We start from the raw sequence: 24,273 nt of genomic DNA, 5'->3' as shown, positions 1-24,273 counted from the left end.
ATAGGGTTAAAATCCAATAATCAGACCAGTGCTGCATTGAAGTACTCACACTGACGAGGGGAAACAGCAGAGAGTTAACATTCAACTCAACAACCAGTTTCAATAGCCTTGTAGCTATAAAGTCGTACTTTATTTCTCTTGACAACCCAGACCCTGATGAGAAAAACACATAAGTGTTGCATAAACGGGACGTCCTTTGTGATGAGCTCAAAATACATTAGAGGTGCGTTTAGACTGTGTATTTCTACCGTAACGAGAGTCAAGTTCGGCACTTTCTCAGATAGGTTTCAAATGGAGTGGATGGTACAGTGTAGCAGACTAGCAGTGGTGGTTAGCTCTGCTGCACGGCACTCTGGACGATGGAGGTTTAAGAGAACAATCAGACTTCTCTGAAGTGTAACTCTGCCGTGTGATTGGCCTGTACTTCACAAGGGGACCCGCTTAGATGAGAGACTCTCTCATTCTTTCTAAGCAGCTCGGGTCTGGCTCTGGCTGTGGACTGACAGGCCCCCTGTTTGCCAGTGTGGTGCTGGGGGGAGGGATGGAGGGAGCTGGAGAGGGGGAGGTGTGATGGACTCTGTGGCGTACTCTGGGAAGGCCACGCCGGCATCACCATAAAGCAGGGCCTGACAGCTCATATCACGCCTGAGCGCCCCTCTGACTGGCCGAGGCGGGAGGAAGGGAGGAGGGAGGAGGGGAGGAGAGAAATGTGCACACTCAGCAGAAGGGATAGTGCTGTAGAGAAAGAGGGCCGTTAACCATCAGGGTTATTACTGTAGTACAGAGCAGGAGTAGAGCAGGGCCAGGCTGGGCAGGGGACACTGCGGCTCCACGCCCGAGACGCTCCACTGACTCTTCATGTAGGTTACTGTACACCACTGCAGTGAGTTTGGGCCTACACTCTTAGAAAAAAAGGCGATATCTAGAACCTAAAAGGGTTCTTTGGTTGTACCCGTAGGAGAACCCTTTGAAGAATTGTTTTTCCACAGAGGGTTCGACATGGAACCCAAAAGGGTTCTACTTGGAACCACAAAAGGATTCTACCTGGAACCATAAAGGGTTCTCCTGATTTCTAAGAACACACTGTACCAGGGCTGGCAGCATAGGCAGGCATTGGTGGGTCTAATCCCCTTTTTACATTATTGCGCAACCCTGATTTTTCACAATGTCCTTTCCAGTACAGTTCCATGCAGCAACTATGGATGGATACGTAACCGGGCCAGGCACAGTACAGCTTGCCTCGGCTTGGCTTGCCTCGGTAGTGTATAAAGGGTTTAACTGGTCTAAACCCGGGCTGACTCGGCTCATGTGTTCCCTTCTTTAGTTGACCCCATCTTGGAGGTCAATGTATCCTCTATGAGAGAGTCTCGAGTCTCTTCAATGAGACCCCGTGCTCCGTCGTGACCATTTGATCCTCAGACTGAAGGCAGGCCACCAGAATTACTGAGACTTCTCTGCAATAGTAACAGACTTCACACAAAGTTTTCAAAAATACTGTCTGTAGAAAAAGACTGTAGATTAATAAATGTAATAATGTATACAGGCCCATGTTCTAATATTATTTCCCAGCTATAAGCAATCCCTCTGGATACACTGTGGTTGAATCAACGTTGTGTGCACATCATTGCAATGAAATGACATTGAACCAACGTGGAATAGACGTGGAATAGACTTGACTTGACGTCTGTGCCCAGTGGAATGTAACTTTGTTTGATTTTTGAAAGTCTTATGTTGAAGCAAACACACTGTAGCCTATATGAAGCCTACTTTATCGAGTGGAAATTCAAACAGACGAAAACGAGGCTACATAAAAACCAGCGTTAAGGATATTCGATCATTTTAGAACATCAAACTCTGTGACGCCTCATTTCATCAACCTATTGCCGTTTTCTGACACCATGCATTTTTCACGCACCATTTCCCGAATTCACTATTGTCTCGTTTTAAGACAGTGTAGTGTTTTACATTGACCCGTGTTTGGTTTTACAGACAGGGTTTAAGGGCGTGCAGGTGACTACATATTTTACCGCAAGGTGAACTGTCTCAACCACTGTATCCGCTCAGTAGCCCCTAGGCTATCGATAACAGATCCCACAAAATAATAATGTATTTTTACTGTTGTGTCATTTTATGCTAGATGTCTCTCTGCAATGTAGGTTTAATTGTTGAATAGGAGAAACGTGTTTTGTAAGCAGTAGACGTTTATGAGGCTTTGAAATAGTCTGGCTACTTTTGCTGATAATAAATATATATCAGACCTTTTTTGCAGTTCAAAGCAGGCTATGCTTTGAAGAAAAAAAATCTGTTTTATCCTACTCTAGATCTTTTAAATCAACGATTAGCAATTCTGAAAATCTTTTGCGACACTTTTCTAGAGATACGTGGAGCTGCGGAGTAGCCTACCCTAGATATTTACAATGAAGAATAGGCGTTAGGATTTTTACAATGAACATGCGGGCATGAAGTTGCAGCAAGTTCACTGTAAAATAAGTAGCCTGAATAGAGCCTAAAGGAAATAACGAAATATATGTTTTGACGTAATAATAACCACGTGAGAGATCGATGCACGTTATTCGGGCAAAATAGGTTGTATCTCATATAGCGTTAACAAAGGGATGAATTTGGTCACCATTTCAAATAATACCAAACAATGCTTATCTAAAATAGTAGCCCTGTTAAGTACGCACTAAAATATCAGCTAAACAATGAGTAACAGCCTTCAAAGCTGTGAAAATGTGTTACTAAGCTTGTGTAAACATGTGTAGCTTATTGTAAACGTGTAGGCCTATACTGTAAATGCAGCATACGTGTAGCCTACTGCAGAACTAAATATAACACCCATAAAAAAAAACAGGAAACCATTTTCTCAATGACATTATGCTATCAAATCACAAAACAATACAATAACGTGATGTACATACATATATCACCAGAGCAAGGAACACACATAATAATCTGGACACATTTAATCCGAGTGTTATCCCCAAACTGGAATAAGTGCAGAGTAATGAAGAATAATAACATTGAAATATGGAGAATGAAATGTGGTCCTACAATGGTAATAATGACCTTCTCGACCTTCTTCCAATGCGTTCATATAATCACCAGCGAAACAAACCCTGCGAACCACGGGGTGATCACAAAGTATTCATAACGCAAATGCGTCTATTAACTGGGAAGTGTAGCGCCATTATTTTTTAACGTGTTTTTGTTGCCCGGGTGAGTTTCTAATCTTCAGGAGGAAATGTGGAACAATGCACTGTGCATAAGAGTTGCATTAATCTTTGTCTACTGGGAACAGGGAGAAGGGGGGGGGGGTAGAGAGACAGAGGGAGGGGGGCAGGGTCCTGTACAGTGTTACAGAATTACTGCAATCCCACCGCATAGGAAGAGGAGGCTCAATGCGCCAAGGAAAAGGAAGCCAGCGATAACAGCTGTAATGTCCTTTAAAGAGCACAATGGCCTGTGATGAGCTGTACAACACACCTGCATGGAAAGTTGGAAACCACGCCTGAACAGATGCCGCAGCACACACAATGGGAATATTATATTCTCTCAAATTCCATAAATGTATGAGTATGAATGAATTTATGAACATTTCCTGTATGCAGTGAACATATCCCGAAGACACAGCTGATTGTCGTAGCATGATATCCAGGCATTTGTTTGTGCTGCATTACGTCTCATATCAGTGTACAATCTATATCACTATGCTTCGTTAGAAGACAAAAATAAATAAATGTTCCTTGGGTGTGAAATTGCATTTCGGACTTGTCAAAAGAAGAAGTACCCCATTATTGCTAATGGTTCAGTTACAGAACATTATGATATAATATGAGTCCATTGTGGTTTGTCAGTGGGCGCTGAACTTGAATACTTGGCTTGTGTTGTTTCCAACAGCAGTTTACTGGAACTGTCGAAACTCCCTCTTCAACAGGCTACTTATAAATGATGATTACGCTTCCAAACAATCAGTGAGTTACGACAGCCGCAGTTTGGTATGGCGTTCGTCAATGTATGCAGTGTTTGCTTATTAAAAAGGCGTCATTTATCATCACTGTGACAGGGTATTAATGCGAATGACTGTCAATGCCAGCAGACACTATACTGTCCTTAACCCCTTCTCTCACCTTGTTATAAGTTGCACCGTCCCCCCTCCCATCCGTCTTACCTGCAGCTCTGGGTCCTCCTCGTGCTGTAGATGGGCCTCCTCTGCTGCCTCCACCAGCCGCTGAAGGAGGGAGAAAAGGGATAGATAGGGGAGGGGAGGGGTGGAGATAAGGGGAGGAGCGCAGAGGGGAAGCATAAGCACACCAGCTCAACTCAAAGTCGTCACCCATCACCCAAGAGTTATTTGACCCCCGACAATGTCAGACCGTCTCAGCAGCTTCTAGTTCCAGCCAGCCATCTGCAGGGAGACATTAAATCTGCTGTAACAGAGGGTCAGAGAGCTGAGGGCCAAGGAATGGTCCTGACTGCCTGGCTGCCTGTCTGGCTGTTTGGAGCACAGAGACATAAGCCTGCTCTACAGTACTCCTCTTGCAGCTCTGGGAAGGGGACAGCTCAAGCCAGTCTCGGACATAAAGAAGGGACCAACATAATGTTTAGTCCAGTCTCCCTTCCCTGTCTTGCACTATTCTATATATTTCCACACATTTAGATATTACTGAAAACTAATGGCTAGACAATTTGCTGTGTTGCATTACTTTTCACATCCGTGTCCGATTTACGTTTATGCTTCGTGACACCTGAGAAGACCAACCAACGTTCGTTCCTTGAGTGTGAAATTGCGTTCAGGACTTGTCATAAGGTGAAGTACCCCATCATTGCTGATGGTGCAGTTACAGTATGTTGTGACACTATATGAGGCCATTGTGGTGTGTCAGTGGACGCTGACCGTGGTGCTGAATATACAGCTGTGTTTTTCCTAATAGCAGTTTAAACCCGAAACTGTCGCCACTCCCTCGTCAACAGGCTACGTATGAATGATTATAGCGATATGTTGGTGTTATTTAGTGATGCTCATGCTCTTCGGTCGATGGATATATTCTTAATCCACTTCAAATGATATTCCTGATTCTACCCTCCTAGGACAGGGTTTCTTCAACACAGTTATATCAATAACCTGCCTCAAACATGCTGGAAACAACACGAAACTCGTAGCAAATAGGCCTATATTCTGTCATATTTTTCAGTGATAAGATTTTCCCTTTCACGTAGGCTACTGTAGGCCTAGGTCTACATTTCTGCCTCGAAAAGCACCCACGGAAATACGTGCGTTCAGTGAGATGCTTGATTGGCATATGGCCCAAGGTAGAACCGGATCCCATAACACGCAAAACCTTATATAGCCGCCTTGAAATGTGCTTGCCTGCGTGAGAAAATGCCGGCTGAACACCACAGTCATCGTCGCGGTTCTGGAACAGGTCATTAATAACTGTCCAGCACATCAAAATAGCTGCAACGCAAACAGAAAATGGCGGCATGGCGTAAACACTTTTGTGACAGTTAAACTTCATTTATTTTCATACCGTTGCGTGTCAGTCTTAGATGGTGTCGTCAGCAATACAGACATAATGGAATTAATAGGAAACCTCAAGCCGCTAAATGCAAACATATTTTCCCCCAGGCCTAGGCTATATTTTTGTGTGCAAATGACAAGAAGCCAACGATGGCTATTGGGCAGTCTTTCAAACCATATCAAATTAGTCTTACTGCCGAAAGGCAATTTCAAAACAGGTAGCCTACCTCTTAAATCAAATATGCACGGCTCGCAAGGACTAGGTCAATCTCATACAGACAAATGACATCGTAATTGTTTAATTTTCATTTCGAATAGGCTACGCCACGACGCTGGTATAATGTGCCAGTTAATGACCATTGGAATTTCTCTAACTGGTTATAACATCTCGACTGCTGACAATTTTTTTCACATTATCAAAAATATATTTGTATCATTTTCATCCGACGAATATAGGCCTCCCATACATTTTAAATAGGCCTAGGCAATTTAGTAGCCTGGGCTACATTAAAACAATTCATTTGTTTACACAGAAAGCATTAGTCCAATTTGCAGCACTGTAACACATAGATTGAAATTCTGCCTAATAAACAGGCCTAGAGAATGATAAAGGCAATGGGCACACAATGTTACAACCATGCAAGTAATACAGCCCGTCGCGGGGAAATCTGGCTGTGCGAGATAAACGCTATCATCTCACACCACTCAACTGGGGTTAACTATTAAAATAGGCTACTTGCACCTCTCCTCTCAAGCCCAGTATACATTTCCAACGGATATATATATCTGTCTCGGGAGAATGTCTTGAAGTAAATAGCATACCGCCGCTGGATGAAATGCAACACTGGTGTAATTTAAACCCGTGTTATGAATAGAAATACCCACAAAGCAGAAAGTGTGAGGAGGAAAAACGAAAATACATGTCTGACCACTGAAATACGCTTACAATTGGTTATAACAGCTTCATGATCATGGATAGGCCTGTAACGAAAAAATGCCAACGATACAAAACGTGATAATAATCCTAATGATAATAACAGTACATCTAGATAATCTGTTGATCATTTTATATAGCCTAAATCTAGATATTTTCTTGTCCTGCTTGCGGTGCATGTCTGCAGCTGAGGCTGAGAAATAACAGAACGTCTGATATTTTTCTGAATGACTTTTAAGTCTCCTACTCTCAGTAGTCTACATTGGGCCTACTTCCAGAAAACACCGCAAAAAGCACGTGGATGGTAGATAAAAGGACAGATATGCGACGGTACATACCCGCATGGCCTCCTTTTTCATCCGGAACATTTCCTCCATCTTCTTTGCTAGAGTTTTTACCACTTTCATGCCATCAATTTCTTCCACTCGGACGGACTTCTCAAATTCTTTATATTTCTGTAAATGACAGAGAAAAAAAATACATGTTTTAACGCTCTAGTATTTTGATACTGAACGAATAATCATCTTATGTTTGTGCACAGTTCACATACTACTATTACAAACGGAGGCTTCTAGGCTATTTATTTCACTGATAGATGTGAACAAAATGGGAACATGTTACAATAAATCAAAGTAACTGAACTCAAAGTGTATTGGTCACGTGCACAGGATACGGGGCGGCAGGTAGCCACGTGGTTAGAGCGTTGGACTCATAACCGCAAGGTTGCAAGATCGAATCCCCGAGCTGACAAGGTACAAATCTGCCGTTCTACTCCTGAACAAGGCAGCACACTGTTCCTAGGCCATCATTGAAAATAAGAATTTGTTCTTAACTGACTTGCCTATTTAAATAAAGGTAAAATACAGGGTGTCAATGGTAATGTTCAGTGCGTGAGAATCACAAGTACATCTCATGTCAATGGGTTTTTATTGGGGGGGTAAGCCAATGTGCCCTTTGTTTTAGTAACAGAGAAGGTGAGGTGAGCCTTTGTGCTATCTGATGTTCCACGCACACACACACACACACAAACACACACTTCACATCTGATGACGAAAACCGGTTAAGGAACGTTGTTTCCACATCATTTCAATGAAATTCCTTTCAACCAACGTGGAATAGACGTTGAATTGACGTCTGTGTCCAGTGGGGTCCCCACGTCTCAGAGAGTGGCTTGCAAGACCCAGTCTCAGATGATTGGCTGATAAGATGTATCCTGTTTCATTGAATTGATTGATAGGTTATCTTGTCTCAGTAATTGGTTGACAAGCTGTGGCTCTGGCTCTGATTGGCTGCTGGGTGGCCTGGGAGTGAAGGCCATGCACGGTTGGAGGGTAATTGAAATGAAGTCAAAGCACAAGAGAAAGATAATAACATGTCAGGCTTGGGAGGTTCTGGATAATGAACTAGACTTCACACAATGCTGAGTCTGCAGGATACACTGCACCTGCACTGGGACAGAACAAAGCCCAACAGAACACACAAAGAGAATAGGACAGAACATTTAAAAAAGGTACACACACAAAATAATAATCACAGTATAACCTGCATGTCTCCCATGTCCCTCACACACACACACACACACACACACACACACACACACACACACACACACACACACACACACACACACACACACACACACACACACACACACACACACACACACACACACACACACACACACACACACACACACACACACACACACATATATACATTTCAAAGATACACATTCAAAGAAAGAAACACACAAATCCCAGTACATGAGGCAACAAATTACCCAGGGAAAGGAAGAGTGGGTGCAGGCAGTGGAGCAAAACAGTTCATTTCACGCCTGTCCTCCCTGCCTCAGCACCCCCCCCCCCCCCCCTCCAGTCATCGGGGAGAGGTTAAACCTCATCCATCAATAGAACTGAGTATGATTATTGATTAAGGTAATGACTGATGTGTAGATGAGGCCTGAATGAACCCAAGCCTGAGGAGTCAACACACACACACACACACACACACACACACACACACACACACACACACACACACACACACACACACACACACACACACACACACACACACACACACACACACACACACACACACACACACACACACACACACACACACACACACCACAGTGTCTCCATTCTTTGTCTATAGTCCTGTTCTGTTGCCCATACAGCAGCTCAGCCCTGTGTGGAAAAATGCTAATTCCCCATAAAGCACCCAATGATCATCCTTAATGATCAGCCCTTACCATCGAGACGTTTCTCTCTCTCCACCTCCCTCACTGGCTGCTAAGAGAGGAAGAGGTCTGCTGATTGGATGTAAGGTGTTCTGAACCAGTCACGCTTCCGTGAACCAGAGCATGAGGAAAGTGCTTACATAGGCAGAAAGGAAAACAACTGCCGGGGACATTTGACTTCAGAGTGTTCTGTTCTCACACAAGTCAACAGAGAATCAGCTGTGGATGTTACGCAGTTAAAATAGTAGGGAAATGTTGGGTGTATTTTTTATTATTTTTTTTATCTCGGAAGCACACGCTCATCCAACACACACACACACACACACACACACACACACACACACACACACACACACACACACACACACACACACACACACACACACACACACACACACACACACACACACACACACACACACCACCCATATCTTGCTACAGAAGTGTGTACATTGCTAGCGCTAGCAGTGTTAATGGTAATAGAATTGCAGCAGCAGCCTGGTGCTGAGCTGAGCTCCTCCTTATCACACACATGCAGTGAGGCTGATGAATGGAGTTGGATGGGGATATTTATCTCTTCGCATTTATCACCACTGAGTTCACACACAATCCCACACAATCACACAACATATCACACCAGCAGTATACAGTATGCAGTATGCACTGTAGGAATGTAACAGATCAGGGTCGTATCAACTAGAAACCAAATGGAAGAAAAACGGACTGAAACAGGAAGGGACTACCTGAACTTGTCCAATAAGATAACTGTCAATTTCATTGCAAAACGTTTTCCATTGCAAAACTGCTTGCTACGGTTTATTGCGGTGTGCGATAATGAATACGACCCATGTTTTCGTCTGTCTCCGGTCATCCACTATTTCTGGCTTCAATCCAACTCATTTTTAAACCCCTGCAGGTCTGGAATAATAGAATTACAATTAATTTCACTGTTTAATTAATAGCGCAATTGAAGGTAATTGAGCATAAAAATCTGTAGGAATAAAATGATTATCTACATCCAGGTGTACGCACATAGGGCAGAGTTCCAATTCAATCTGTCTGCGTACTTAACTCAGACTTTCTGATAAAGTGTACACATTAATGGCCCGTTCTAATCCTGTGTGTATACTACAGTATACAGTGCCTTCAGGAAGTATTCACATCTCTTTACTTTTTACACATTTTGTTGTGTTACAGCCTGAATTTAAAATAGATTAAATTGCGATTTTGTGTCACACAATACCCTATAATGTCAAAGTGGAATTTTGTTTGTAGAAAAATGTAGAAATTAATACAAATTGTAAAGCTGAAATGTCTTGAGTGAATGAGCATTCAACACCTTTGTTATGGCAAGTGTAAATAAGTACAGGAGTAAAAAAAAGGGCTTAACAAATCACATGGACTCCTTCCATGTTGAATAATAGTAGTTACTATGATTTTTGAATGACTACCCCGTCTCTGTACCACACACATACAATTAGCTGTAAGGTCCCTCAATTGAGTAGTGAATTTCAAGCACAGATTCAATCACAAAGACCAGGGAGGTTTTTCAAAGCCTCGCAAACAAGGTCACCAATTGGTAGATGTGTAAAAAGAAACATGCAGATGCTGAATATCCCTTCGAACATGGTGAAGTTAATAATTAGGCTTTGGATGGTGTATCGATACACCCAGTCACTACAAAGATACAAGTGTCCTTCCGAACTCAGTTGCAGGAGAGGAATGAAACTGCTCAGAGATTTCACCAGTGGCGGCTCGCCCAGTACGGTGCTAGGGGCGGTGTTAGGGGCACTTGTGATTGGTTAAAAAAATAAAAAAAATAAAACTTGTGATTAGTCTAAATAAATACACAATATTTGTATTACAAAATCTAGATTATATAATTAATTAATTATGTTTTAAATGCTCATAAAAGTGTAGCAAATGTGTACATTTTCCTGTTTCAAAGATATATTGCTCAAAACAAGCTGTGGGCGTACAGGCCGTGCAAACAATGCTTGGATTGTGTTGCCAGCTATTTGCTATGAAGGGGAACTGCCCCAATGAAATCGCAGGATTTCATATCGCAGGATTTCATAGCATGAAGGGACCTGATAAACTGGACAACTACATCCAGCAAGAGTGGAAGGATGGAGGGATATACTAGCTAGAACCTTCTCATTGAAGATCTGGTGGGACAAAAAAGCACGACCAATTTTATTGTTTCCCCCCGATGTTGTTTGTCAGGTTCTACTGTAGGTGACAGGGCGACATGTGTGGACTAAAACAGCATAAAACCGGGTTTTTACAAAGCATGATCAAATTAATTAGCCAGCTACAGTAATTTTGAGAAACATTGAGAAATAGTTTGGTCAATTTTTGGGGTAAAATGAATCAGTTATCTACCTTTATTAAGCAGCTAGATAGCTATAGCTAGCTGTTAGCTTGCTTGTTAGCTCCCATGCCAGTATCAAGTCTTTCTAAACTCATATCTGACTAACTCGGAAATATGAACGTTATTTCAGAATGAACGTTTAACTGGCTAGCGCATCATGCTTTGTGACATTATGTTAGCTATCTATTCCGTTTTAGATTGTGTGTTTTCACTCATTGCATCTGCGTTCTTATTGCGTTTTCCCTGGTGCACTCGTTCATTCGTGTACTGGCTGCTCTAATCTGTTCAAAACAGTGGCGGCACGTGCAGCAGCGGTCAGTGGGTTTTTGACGTGCAACAGTGAAATAGGTGCACTTGTGCTGTTGTTCAAATGCTCAGATCGCTTCATATATCTTCTCAAAGAAACTACCGGTCGTTCAAAAACTTGCCATCATATTACTGTCATGCTGCTTGGTCGACAACTCCAAGCATCTGGTGCTCTGGGTATTCAGCCAATCCATTTTAAAAACAGTTAGAGTTTAATAGTTGTGATTTGAGAAAACTGAGGATGGATCAACAACCTTGTAGTTACTCCACAACACTAACCTAAATTACAGAATGAAAAGAAGGAAGCCTTGTACAGAATACAAATATTCCAAAACATGCATCCTTTTTGCAACAAGGCACTTAAGTAATACTGCAAAAAAATGTGGCAAAAAAAGTAACTTTTTGTCCTGAACACAAAGTGTTATATTTGAGGAAAATCCAACACACCACATCACTGAGTACCACTCTTCATATTTTCAAGCATGAGGGTGGCTGCATCATGTTATGTGTATGCTTGTTATCGACAAGGACTAAGGAATTTATCAGGATAAAAAGAAATGGTATACAACTATAAGCACAGGCAAAATCCTAGAAGAAAACTTGATTCAGTATGCTTTCCAACAGACACTGCGAGACAAATTAACCTTTCAGCAGGACACCAACCTAAAACACAAGGTCAAATCTACACTGGAGTTGCTTACCAAGATGGCATTGAATGTTCCTGAGTGGCATAGTTACAGTTTTGACTTAAAATCGTCTTGAAATTCTATTGCAAGACTTGAAAATGGCTGTCTAGCGATGATCAACAATCAACTTGACAGAGCTTGAAGAATTTTTAAAAGAATATTGGGCAAATGTTGTACAATACAGGTCTCCAAACCTTTTAGAGACTTACCCAGAAAGACTCACAGCTGTAATCGCCGCCAATGGTGCTTCTACAAAGTATTGACTCAAGGGTGTGAATACTTACGCAAAAGAGATATTTCCATATTTCATTTTCAATACATTTGCAACAATTTCAAATATCACTTTTTATATTTGTCATTATGGGTTATTGTCTGTAGATGGGTGAGAAAAAGAAGCGATTGAATCCATTTTGAATTCAGGCTGTAACACAACAAAATGTGGAATAAGTCAAGGGGTATGAATACTTTCTGAAGGCGCTGTACATAGTGCTCAGACTCCATAATGCCCATGACACTGACCACATTGCCAAGAGAACACACATGCTTTTCTTTTACCGTAACCTGTCAACATTGCAAACACACAAACAATAGATTGCCAATGGAAACTCCATGGAACACATCTTATTGTTCAAAGAGCTTGCCCTTCCTGAAGTACTGTGAGACACACACAGACCCAGCCAGAGATTTGGGTCCCGCATTAGGGTTGCAAAATGCTGGTTCACTTTCGAAGATTCACAGATTTTCCAGAAATCCTGGTTGGAAGATTCCCAATTTCCTGCTTATTTCCTTTAATCTTCCAATTGAGATTCCTGAAAAACTGGGAATTTTGGGAAAGCTACTGGAAACGTTCAACACTATCCAGCATGCATTGCCTCCACTTGGATGACAGGTGCTGTAGTGTGCACAACAGTACCTCTTTTCACACTGGAGAGCCCACGTCTGCCCCCAAGTGGTCATTTACTTTCACTTAGGGGGTTTTCTGCAAACCCATCTCTCTTTATCTCTTTCTCTCTCTTGTTCCCTGTATCTCCTCCCCCCTCGCTCTCTGAACCCCACCTACCGCCTCCAAACCCATCTCTCTTTATCTCTCGTTCCCTCTATCTCCTCCCCCCTCTCTCTCCGAACCCCACCCATCACCTCCAAACCCATCTCTCTTTATCTCTCTCTCTCTCGTTCCCTCTATCTCTTCCCCCCTCTCTCTCTGAACCGCACCTATCGCCTCCAACCCATCCCAGCCTATCCCACTCCACACACTTGTATCAAATGTGTCTCCTTGTCCCATTCATATCCTGGGGTTGAAACTCTTGACTCCAGAGTGTGAACTGGAAATGAGATTAGAGAAGGAACAGTGCTGTGGTTAATGGGCCATGTCCAGTACACACACACACACACACACACACACACACACACACACACACACACACACACACACACACACACACACACACACACACACACACACACACACACACACACACACACACACACACACACACACACACACACACACACACAGGCCTTTGTAAAACACACCTGAGTCCTTTCTGACCCAACATCCATATTTAACTGGGACACAGAATTGTATCCGCAGCCATTAAAGGAGAATGCAGCATTACAGAGTACAGTGTGTGTGTGTGTGTGTGTGTGTGTGTGTGTGTGTGTGTGTGTGTGTGTGTGTGTGTGTGTGTGTGTGTGTGTGTGTGTGTGTGTGTGTGTGTGTGTGTGTGTGTGTGTGTGTGTGTGTGTGTGTGTGTGTGTGTGTGTGTGTGTGTGTGTGTGTGTGTGTGTGTGTGTGTGTGTGAGCTCACCATAACGTGAACATGTGTGTGTGTGTGCGTGGGCAGGAATGAGTATAAGGAAGATTGAGGGAAGAAAGAGATACCTTCTGCAGCAGCTGGGATCCAGAGTATTTTGCAGAAATTGATTTAATTTCTCCACCAAACGCCGAGGCCCATAACTTCACCCTGGAAGCGAACAGAACATTTCTATATTGTGATATTTTGGTATTTTAACAGGTGAAAATAACTGACTTGGTGAGATTACACACATTATGTCAGTAAGACATTTCAAAACAAATCTCTACGCATGAAATCATAGATCCATGGATATCTAGATAAAATCATAGATCCGTGGATATCTAGATAAAATCATAGATCCATGGATATCTAGATAAAATCATAGATCCATGGATATCTAGATAAAATTATAGATCCGTGGATATCTAGATAAAATCATAGATCCATGGATATCTAGATAAAATCATACATCCATGGATATCTAGATAAAATCATAGATCCGTGGATATCTAGATAAAATCATAGATCCGTGGATATCTAGATAAAATCATAGATCCGTGGATATCTAGATAAAATCATAGATCCATGGATATCTAGATAAAATCATAGATCCGTGGATATCTAGATAAAATCATAGATCCGTGAATATCTAGATAAAATCATAGATCCGTGGATATCTAGATAAAATCATAGATCCGTGGATATCTAGTGCCTGTGTGTCATACGGCTGAGGATAAACTATGTTCTTGAAGATACTCCTGTTCTTGAAAAACCACAAGACACTCATATAAGAAATACATTGTTAAAGCGAGTTGAGTTTGAGCTGAGAGGACTGAGTCCATCAACAACATGGCAAATACTCTACATTGTAGATAAGTACTTCAGTCAACGTAGCTGTTTATTCATGTTTATTTGGTGCTTATTGATGTGCTATAAACGGATGATTTATGCAGAGAAAGTTGATGCAAAATGTTGCCTAAGTCTTCCCAAGTAGCCTTTAGATTGTTTCAGACTGTCGTGTCTCAACGCAGTCAGGGTTAACCTGGAAAATGAAAATGGCAAGTGCAGTACTTTGTATAGCAGTTATTTTGGACCTATGTGTATCAAAGACAACAATCTGTTTAAAATAAAGACATCTGTAGGCTACATTTAAATGGTGTGTACGTGTCATTGATGTTTTATCCATGTGTTTATTTTAGACTATTATTTATATTATGCCAGATATTATAGGGTAAAGAATACGCCCATTTTTTAAATGTATTTATGAGACACCAACACTAATAAATAATTTACAACAACAAACATTATTATTATTATTATGCTTGTTGTTGTTACATTGTTATTACATGCTGCTTGTTTACATTTGTTTATATAACAAGTCCACTACTTACACACTTCGGGTAATCTAGCAGCTGAAAAACTCAACAACATGCAGAGGTGTGACTTACTGAGTACCTGAAAGGTTGTAAAATATGAATATGAAACCTTCCACTCACACTGAGAGAGGAATCCCTGGCTGGGACCCCATCACCTCTACCCCCGTGCCCAGCATAATCCAGAACAGAAGGAAGCTGGCGCAGCACACGTGTGAAAAGAGGATCCTCCGATTCCACAGCATCTTCACGAGTCTTCCCGACAACCGACCCCGGTACAATGGCACGCGCAAGCTCTTCTCTTTCTAGTCCCGAAAACGCACTCAGCGCGAAAAGCAGCACATACAGACCCGGCAGCACATTCGTGCCGCCTCCCTCGCGCCAGTCCCGCGTCCAAGGTGCCAGTTGTCACTCCTGAAGGGACCCGCGTGCTGAAGGAGATGGTTGAACTATGAACATCCGTACAGGGAGGGACAGCGAGAGACTCAAGTCAAGCCTCCATGTCTGGAAAACATTACAATTGCTGTAAAATCGTCTCTGAAGCAAATGGCGATATCTCTCGTGGGGATTTTCCCAGATTTGCGGAGCTCAATCTAAAAACCACCTCAGCTGCTATCACAGGGAACACTGGGGGAGTAAGACGAGGTGTTGCAGGTAGAGCGCGAAGCAGGGCGCGAGAGAGCATGAGCGAAAAGGACCAATATGTGTGTGGGGGGTAACCTAGCCACCATCACTTGCTGTAAGAACCCCGGAAAGAAGGTGAAAAGGTGAAAAGGTAAAACACGAAACTTTCACACGGGAGCGCGCGCGTGGATCACAGGGGGATTCAACGGGTTCATTCAAGGCAGTGCAGCGTGACGGATCGACACTCGCTCTTCGAGGAGGGACCACCGTACCGAGAACATTACCGCAGAAACAAAATCCATTCCTATGGCGCATACATTCTGAATAAGCATGAGAGTTCTCGGCCTAGATAGCATTTTCTTCCTACAGTCTTCCAGATGTGAATTTGACTCAAAATAGCTTTGACCTGCTTTTTGCTTCCTGCAGTGTTTTAAACGTTACTTTGTTGATTGAGGCAGATTGCACCGCTCGTTGTCTTTCAAGTCGGTTGTGGATGAAACGATAGAACTATGCAATATGCACACCTTCCGTTAAATCGACATGACTGATTAAGCGTTTATTAGGCTAATCAAAGATCGATGTGTATGTCAAGACATTGATAAAGTGGCCTAGTGGTATTCCGCTCTTACTTAGGCCTAATGCGCAGGCTCCACATTTTAAGCGATTTTTCATGATTTTTTTTTTTCATGACAAGTTTTGATTACTTACAGATAACCAAAGAGACTCAGCATTAAGTGCATGTTTTAGGTGGGCTATAGCCACAATGCCATACACTGCGGTGCATAGGCCTACGTGAATTCCCATTACAAATTGTTTCAGTGAGCAAGACTAAATGCATATTAGAGTTCATGTTGGGAGTGGGCTAGCCCATAATATGGAAGATACAGGCCTATTAGTCCATATTTTTGAACTGGTCAATTACCAAACTGTCCTCTATGAGGATGCTCTCTCTTAGACCACATTGTCCAACACTGCTTTTAAAACTAAATTTGCGCTCACAGTTATGTCATTGGGCACTTTGTGTATCAAACAAAACCCTCTCCTTTCTGAAGTACTCGAGAGGTCCTCTTTCTAAACGTGATAATGATGTCAAGGCGGATGGATTTCCCGCCACGCATGCAGCGTTTCGGCGCTAGGCCATTATTAGCTTGGTAATTACGTCGTACATCAAAGGCGCGAGGAGCCTCTGCCAGGCTGGGAACGTGCAGATAAGGCTCATGATGATGGACAATATCAACCGCTACGGCACGCGGTCACAGCCTCTCCTCTGTCGGGGCCGCAATCACATCTAGTGCGAGGAGGGTCGCTGCTTTTAATTAACTATCGACTTCAAATAAAAAGTTTGCCCCGCATTCCGCGACACTTTATCCGAGTTGCACTCAAGACCGGCGCCACATAGGCCTATTCAGTGCGAGGGATTTTGTTCCAATAAACTCAACTGTTGGCACCAGATAGGGTAGATATAGCCGGTAAAACTAGTATAAGAACACGGCATTGAATAGCTCTCTTAATTAATTCTCCCCTATATTATACTTCAAGAATGTAGAGTACCGTAAACCCATGTAGAAACAGCCTCGCCATCAATGGAACTGTCCATGAGTCTGATTTCAGTGTAGTTGCAGGAGGCGCTGTCCAAGGTGCTGATTTTCGCGCATGTCATTGCAAAGCGAGACATTTTATATGGCTCAGGAAGTGTCTCTACCACACAGCCAGTCGTGTCCAATTGTGAATAGTCTTGTAACCTACATGGATGCTTCCTAAATGGAACCATATTCCCTATATAGTGCACTGCTTTTGACCAGAGCCCTATGGGTCCTGGTCAAAACTAGTGCACGATAGGGAATAGGGACGCAACCTATATCCCTATGTTTGTTTCTTTCTTGCAAACCAACTCTAACCATCCTGTCACAGTCAAATACCCTTTATTGAAGGGTAGCCTACTTTAAAGTTATCATGTCTATCTTCTTACAACGAGGATTGTTCTGGCAACCATAGCCACAGGAGGTGGCAGCACCCCCTGAAAAATGTGAATTAAAAAATAAATAATTCTTAATCTCAACAAGCTCTCACAGTCTCACTGCAGAATTAGACGTTCATGCAAGTTCTCCAAAAGACACATTTCAAAGTGTTTTTGTTGCTCCTGCTGCTCTATATCGTTCCATTTCTCCAAACGTCACATTTCGAAGTTAAGGGTTAAGTTTAGGCATTGATTCCAAATGGTGAAGGTAAGGGTTAAGGTTGGGATAGGGTTCAAACTAATTATGATCCAGAGTCATGGGATTACGACCATCCGTCACCCAGTCCACAACGCACTAGCAAAACACAGGCCTACTTGATGGTCATAGTGCTCACTGTTGCCCCTAGTGACCGATTTTGAAGTAATTTCTTGACGTGGATAAACATCTAATTTCGACATCAATCTTGAACATTCTCCCTGCTTCATCTAAATTCAAATTAGAGTCCAAGATTATCATAAGACAAAATAATAAAAAGCGTAATTGATAAAAACACATTATCTCATGAAAATTGTTACAGTAAGTAAATACACTGAACACACTGAACACACACACACAGCTCTGTTCTAGATAAGTAAGGAAGACTGGACAGGTCAGATCACTCAGGAGAGAATAGTGACCTGTTGTTCCCCTCTCTCACTCACACACCTCTTAGTCTGAGGCTGACACTTTCAACTTCCACTGACCCCTGTGAGTGTATGTGTGTGTGTGTGTGTGTGTGTGTGTGTGTGTTTCATTCATGAGTGCTTTGTCAATTAACACTGTTGTGACAGCAGGGCAGGGACAGCACAAAAGCTTAGGTGATCAGACATTTTCCAGATGGCCCTTATCTGGAGCAGCACACATTATTTCACCAAGGGTGTCAGAGAAGGAAAGGGGATCAGGGGAAGAATACAATTCCCATCACATTGACTGGAGTCATGTAATGCACGCATTCCTGTGAGGGTACTTGCAATTCCTTAGAGCCAACTTGTTCTACAATCAGTAGCAGAGTGGGATAAAGGATCTCCAACTGAGGGAATTACTCTTTGCTAAATCCGGATCTGTGAGATATTACATCGCACGACTTAGAACACCTAATATCCGATAGAGATGCCACTCTCCGTGTCTCAATCTGTAAATTGATGTAGTTCTGTCCTTGTGCTGTTCTTGTCCATTAATGTTCTGTACTATGTCATGTTTCATGTTTTGTGTGGACCCCCAGGAAGAGTAACTGCTGCTTTTGCAACAGCTAATGGGGATCCTAATAAAACATCAAATACCCCTAGATTGAGTGGTGTGGGATTCTATAAACCTGTGGAGGCTTGGGGCTCGTACATTACTACCACTAAGAGATTGTGCCAGCCTGGAAAAGGTGTTGGAGAGTGTGTGTGTTCTTGGTCATTCCATAGCCTACCCATGATGCAGCTCCCAGCCTCTCTCCCCCGAGGGCGAGGAGCTCCTGAATCGCGCTGGCTTCAACCCCTTCTCTGTCATCATAGCGATGTTCACCGTACTGACCATCGTGTGTTGAACTCCACGGTGATTGTGTTGTTGCTGATTAACAAGCAGCTGAGGCAGCCTCTGAACAATGCCCTGGTCAACATGGCTGACCTGGCTGACCTGGGGACAGTGCTGACCGGTGGGATTCTGTCTGTGGTCAACAACGCTCTGGGGTACTCTCCCTTGGACGGAACTGGCTGCGTCACGGAGGGATTCTCTGTGGCTCTGTTTGGTGAGTGGCTCTCAGAACTGTCTGGGACATAGAAATAGAATAAGTAGAACATAGATAGAAACGTTGACCATGGAAATTTGACTGATATACTCATCGACATGGAAGACAATAATTCCTTTTGTACAAATATGGCCTTTCTGTAAAGGAAAACCGTGTGACTGTACTTAAAATGTTCACCTTTTAAACATTCATATTTTATCATATGAGACCATGTTGATTTTGTTCATTTTAATTTGTTTCTTATAGCCATCTAGTTGAAACATTATTTTTAATGAATGACTTATTTAAATACTAAAAACAATTCTCAATTAATTAATTAAAACAAGTTCTCCAATGATTCATGTTAATCAATCAATGCAATCATATCCAGGCAACTAAATGTTGAAGTTACACTAACACACTGTTCCTTTAATCTGGTTTCCATAGAGAGGATGTTTGTGGTGTGCAAGCAACTGGGACCTACAGTATCTCCTTTCACACCAGGAAGAGGGGATACGAATTATGGACACCCCTACCCAAAAATGATGACGCATGTCACGCAGCGAGAGTTGAGTGGGGTACGGACGGATTCGGTTGAGTCAGTTCAGTCAGTCGTCTTAATGAGCCACTTCTTTTATACCTCAGTGAGCTAGTTTATGCTTGTGGCTTGAAACTTGGTGTCCAATTCATCAACTAACTATCATGGTACAAACACACCAAGAAAATTGTGAAGAGGGCACGACAACACCTTTTTCCACTCAGGAGACTGAAAAAATTTGGCATGGGTCCCCAGATCCTCAAAAAGTTCTACAGCTGCACCATCGAGAGCATCCTGACTGGTTGCATCACCTCCTGGTATGGCAACTGCTCGGCATCCGGCCGTAAAGCACTACAGAGGATAGTGCGTGCGGCCCAGTACATCACTTGTGCCAAGCTTCCTGCCATCCATGACCTATATACTAGGTGGTGTCCGAGGAAGGCCCGAAGAATTGTCAAAGACTCCAGTCACCCAAGTCATAGACTGTTCTCTGAAGCAGTACCGGAGCGCCAAGTTTAAATGAATGTTCTGTATTATGTATTATTAAATGAACAATTAATGAAATGGCCATCCGGACTATTTGCATTGACACCCCTCCCCCTTGTTTTTACACTGCTGCTACTCGCTGTTTATTGTCTCTGCACATGTATAAATTACCTCGACTAACCTGTACCCCAAAAATTGACTCGGTACCGGTACCCCTGGTATTTGCCTCATTATTGTTATTTTATTGTGTTACTTTTTATTTATAGATTTTTGTTACTCTAGTTTATTTAGTAAATATCTTCTTAACTCTATTTTCTTACAACCGCATTGTTGGTTAAGGGCTTGTAAGCATTTCACGGTAAGGTCTACACCTGTTCTATTCGACGCATATGATAAATACAATTAGATTTGAACATAAGGGAGGAAACAGCGCAATAGCCGTTCTAACTGCGACGTGAATAAGCTTTCATCAAATGCTCGCAGTCAAACAACTAATAATACTGTGCGTCTCTGGTTCTTTTCCAGTACGAATTGAATCGGACCGAGACAACCCTTTTGGAGCAAACCATGATGCGTTGTTTAGTGCGCTCCCGAGTGTAGATACGGTATTCACACTACAAAACAATTCGGTGTGAAAGCCCCTTATTAAATCCACTCAAAGCTCATGTATACGTCGAGACAGGTAGATCCACTCAATGTACAGTTTATATTCCCGGCCCTGGAGATGTGTCTGCCCAGACAGCATCTGTACCAGTAGCCTATAGGAAGCTCTGGGGACAGGTCGTCAGGATATGGAGGCAAACAAATTATCATCTTTAGCGGACAACAGTTAATGAGGTCTTGAACAGAAAAAGCTGTTTGCTTGCGATTTCGTTCATACTGGTGAACTGGTATGTGGTTGCAATATCAACAGTCCCGTGTCTTTGGTATATTTTAGCATGCATCATTCAAGATTAAGTGCAGCGCAATGAACATAGGCTATAGCCTAACGCACAACGTCTAAGAAAAGACTGTCTGGTTTGGCAATACTCTGTCATGCCCGCAACCTGGACCTACAGGCCTGGGTAAAACATTTGCTCACAAAAATGCAAGGCGACGCAGTTGCAACTGCCTAATGTAGCTACTATAGGGCTCTATGTAAAAAAAGAGAGACAAACACAGACACAGGTAGTCTTTCTTCTAAGAGAAAGAGAAAAAGAGACAGGCAGAGAGAGAAGCAGCAAGGAGGACTTCAAGAGACCAGGGGAGTCTCTCAAGTTGGATTTTAATTTACCTTGAACATTGCAGCCCATTTTGTAGGCAGTGTCTAAATGGATCTTCTATCTATTTATTGGTAGGCCTATTTGGTCGTCATTTTCTCATGTTAAACATTCACAAAGCAGTGGTGCCATTTAGACTGCTGGCTGGCGGAAATAATGTAAAACGTTGCATGTCGTAGAATAGATGGCCAGCAATAGATGTTTTAGAGTAGCCCTTTACTGTACAACTGTCTTGTATAGCCTGCCCTACCTGAATAGCAATTTTTTAACCTTTATTTAACTTGGCAAGTCAGTTAAGAACAAATTCATATTTTCAATGACGGCCTAGGAACAACGGTTAACCACCTTGTTCAGGAGCAGAACGACAGATTTTTACATTGTCAGCTCAGGGATTCGATCTTGCAACCTTTCGGTTCCAACGCTCTAACCACTAGGCTACCTGCCGCACACGACATGAGCGTCCTCGCGCTCTCTCCCAGCTTGGATAGAAAGTTGTTGTGCGTAAAACCAGTCTATTATTAATGCCAAATAATGCAGTCATTCCACCCTAAAAAAATTGCCTACTAGGCAATGTTTTATTATGCTTTGTAGCCTAATATCTATACTGTATTTAGCTGATATTTATCAACTTTATATACAAATTACACATCATATAGCCTAACAATGAGGAAAAAAGCAGTCGGCTTGAGGATAAATTCAGCCACTTGTTGAACGCAGCGGGTTTTTTCTGGCTAGTAGCCTATAGAACGACCAACGAGATACTCCTTACCACAAACTAGACACTCGTAGGCACATTCCACAGGCTCCATCTAGTGGAGATCAATGATAATTCAATTTCCCTGTTTTTATTGGCTTCTTGGATCATGCTGATTTTTGATTTTAGATTTTTTTTTCTATTTCATCTTTATTTCACCAGGTAGGCCAGTTGAGAACACGTTCTCATTTACAACTGCGACCTGGCCAAGATAAAGCAAAGCAGTGCGACACAAACAACAACACAGAGTTACACATGGGATAAACAAACGTACTGTACAGTCAATAACACGATAGAAAATCTGTATACAGTGTGTGCAAATGAAGTAAGGAAGTAAGGCAATAAATAGGCCATAGTGGCGAAGTAATTACAATTGAGCAATTACCACTGGAGTGATAGATGTGCATATGAGGATGTGCAAGTAGAAATACTGGTGTGCAAAAGAGAAGAAAAAAACAAATATGGGGATGAGGTAGGTAGTTGGTTGGGTGGGCTATTTACAGATGGGCTGTGCACAGCTGCAGCGATCGGTAAGCTGCCCTGACAGCCGATGCTTGAAGTTAGTGAGGGAGATATGTCTCCAACTTCAGTGATGTTTTGCAATTCGTTCCAGTCACTGGCAGCAGAGAACTGGAAGGAAATGCGGCCAAAGAGGTGTTGGCTTTGGGAATGACCAGTGAAATATACCTGCTGGAGCGCGTGCTACGGGTGGGTGTTGCTATTGTGACCATTGAGCTGAGATAAGGCTGGAGCTTTACCTAGCAAAGACTTACAGATGACCTGGAGCCAGTAGGTTTGGTGACGAATATGTAGCGAGGACCAGCCAACAAGAGCATACAGGTCGCAATGGTGGGTAGTATATGAGGCTTTGGTGACAAAACGGATGGCACTGTGATAGACTGGATCCAATTTGTTGAGTAGAGTGTTGGAGGCTATTTTGTAAATGACATCGCCGAAGTCGAGGATCAGCAGGATAGTCAGTTTTATGAGGGTATGTTTGGCAGCATGAGTGAAGGAGGCTTTGTTGCGAAATAGGAAGCCGATTCTAGATTGAATTTTGGATTGGAGATGCTTAACGTGAATCTGGAAGGAGAGTTTACAGTCTAGCCAGACACCTAGGTATTTATAGTTGTCCACATATTCTAAGTCAGAACCGTCCAGAGAAGTGATGCTGGGTGGGCGCGGGCAGCGATCAGTTGAAGAGCATGCATTTAGTTTTACTAGCATTTAAGAGCAGTTGGAGGCCATAGAAGGAGTGTTGTATGGCATTGAAGCTCGTTTGGAGGTTTGTTAACACAGTGTCCAAAGAAGGGCCAGATGTATACAGAATGGTGTCGTCTGCTTAGAGGTGGATCAAAGAATCACCCGCAGCAAGAGCGACATCTTTGATATATACAGAGAAAATAGTCAGCCAGAAAATTGAACCCCATGGCACCCCCATAGACTGTCAGAGGTCCGGACAACAGGCCCTACAATTTGACACACTTAACTCTATCTGAGAAGTAGTTGGTGAACCAGGCGAGGCAGTCATTAGAGAAACCAAAGCTGTTGAGTCTGCCGATAAGAATACGGTGATTGACAGAGTCGAAAGCCTTGGCCAGGTCGATGAAGACGGCTGCACAGTACTGTCCTTTATCGATGGCGGTTATGATATCGTTTAGGACCTGGAGTG

General features: G+C 42.7%; 1 protein-coding gene across 1 annotated transcript in view; it reads right to left on the bottom strand.

Annotated features, from left to right (window-relative positions):
* The window catches only part of LOC129851209 (voltage-dependent calcium channel subunit alpha-2/delta-3-like), a 66,061-nt gene extending 50,061 nt beyond the window's left edge, over positions 1-16,000 (bottom strand). The window contains exons 1-4 of the mRNA XM_055917595.1: positions 15,356-16,000; positions 13,946-14,027; positions 6,794-6,910; positions 4,172-4,231 (exon numbers count right to left, since the gene is read on the bottom strand). Of these exons, the coding sequence (XP_055773570.1) occupies positions 4,172-4,231; positions 6,794-6,910; positions 13,946-14,027; positions 15,356-15,477 (381 nt within the window). The 5' untranslated portion in view covers positions 15,478-16,000. The remainder of the gene's footprint in view (positions 1-4,171; positions 4,232-6,793; positions 6,911-13,945; positions 14,028-15,355) is intronic.
* Positions 16,001-24,273: the final 8,273 nt, after the last annotated feature.

This window comes from Salvelinus fontinalis, chromosome 3, assembly GCF_029448725.1.
Source record: "Salvelinus fontinalis isolate EN_2023a chromosome 3, ASM2944872v1, whole genome shotgun sequence".
Taxonomy (NCBI): Eukaryota; Metazoa; Chordata; class Actinopteri; order Salmoniformes; family Salmonidae; genus Salvelinus; species Salvelinus fontinalis.
Note: the sequence above shows the minus strand (reverse complement) of the source record. Positions and strands in the feature narration are given on the sequence as shown.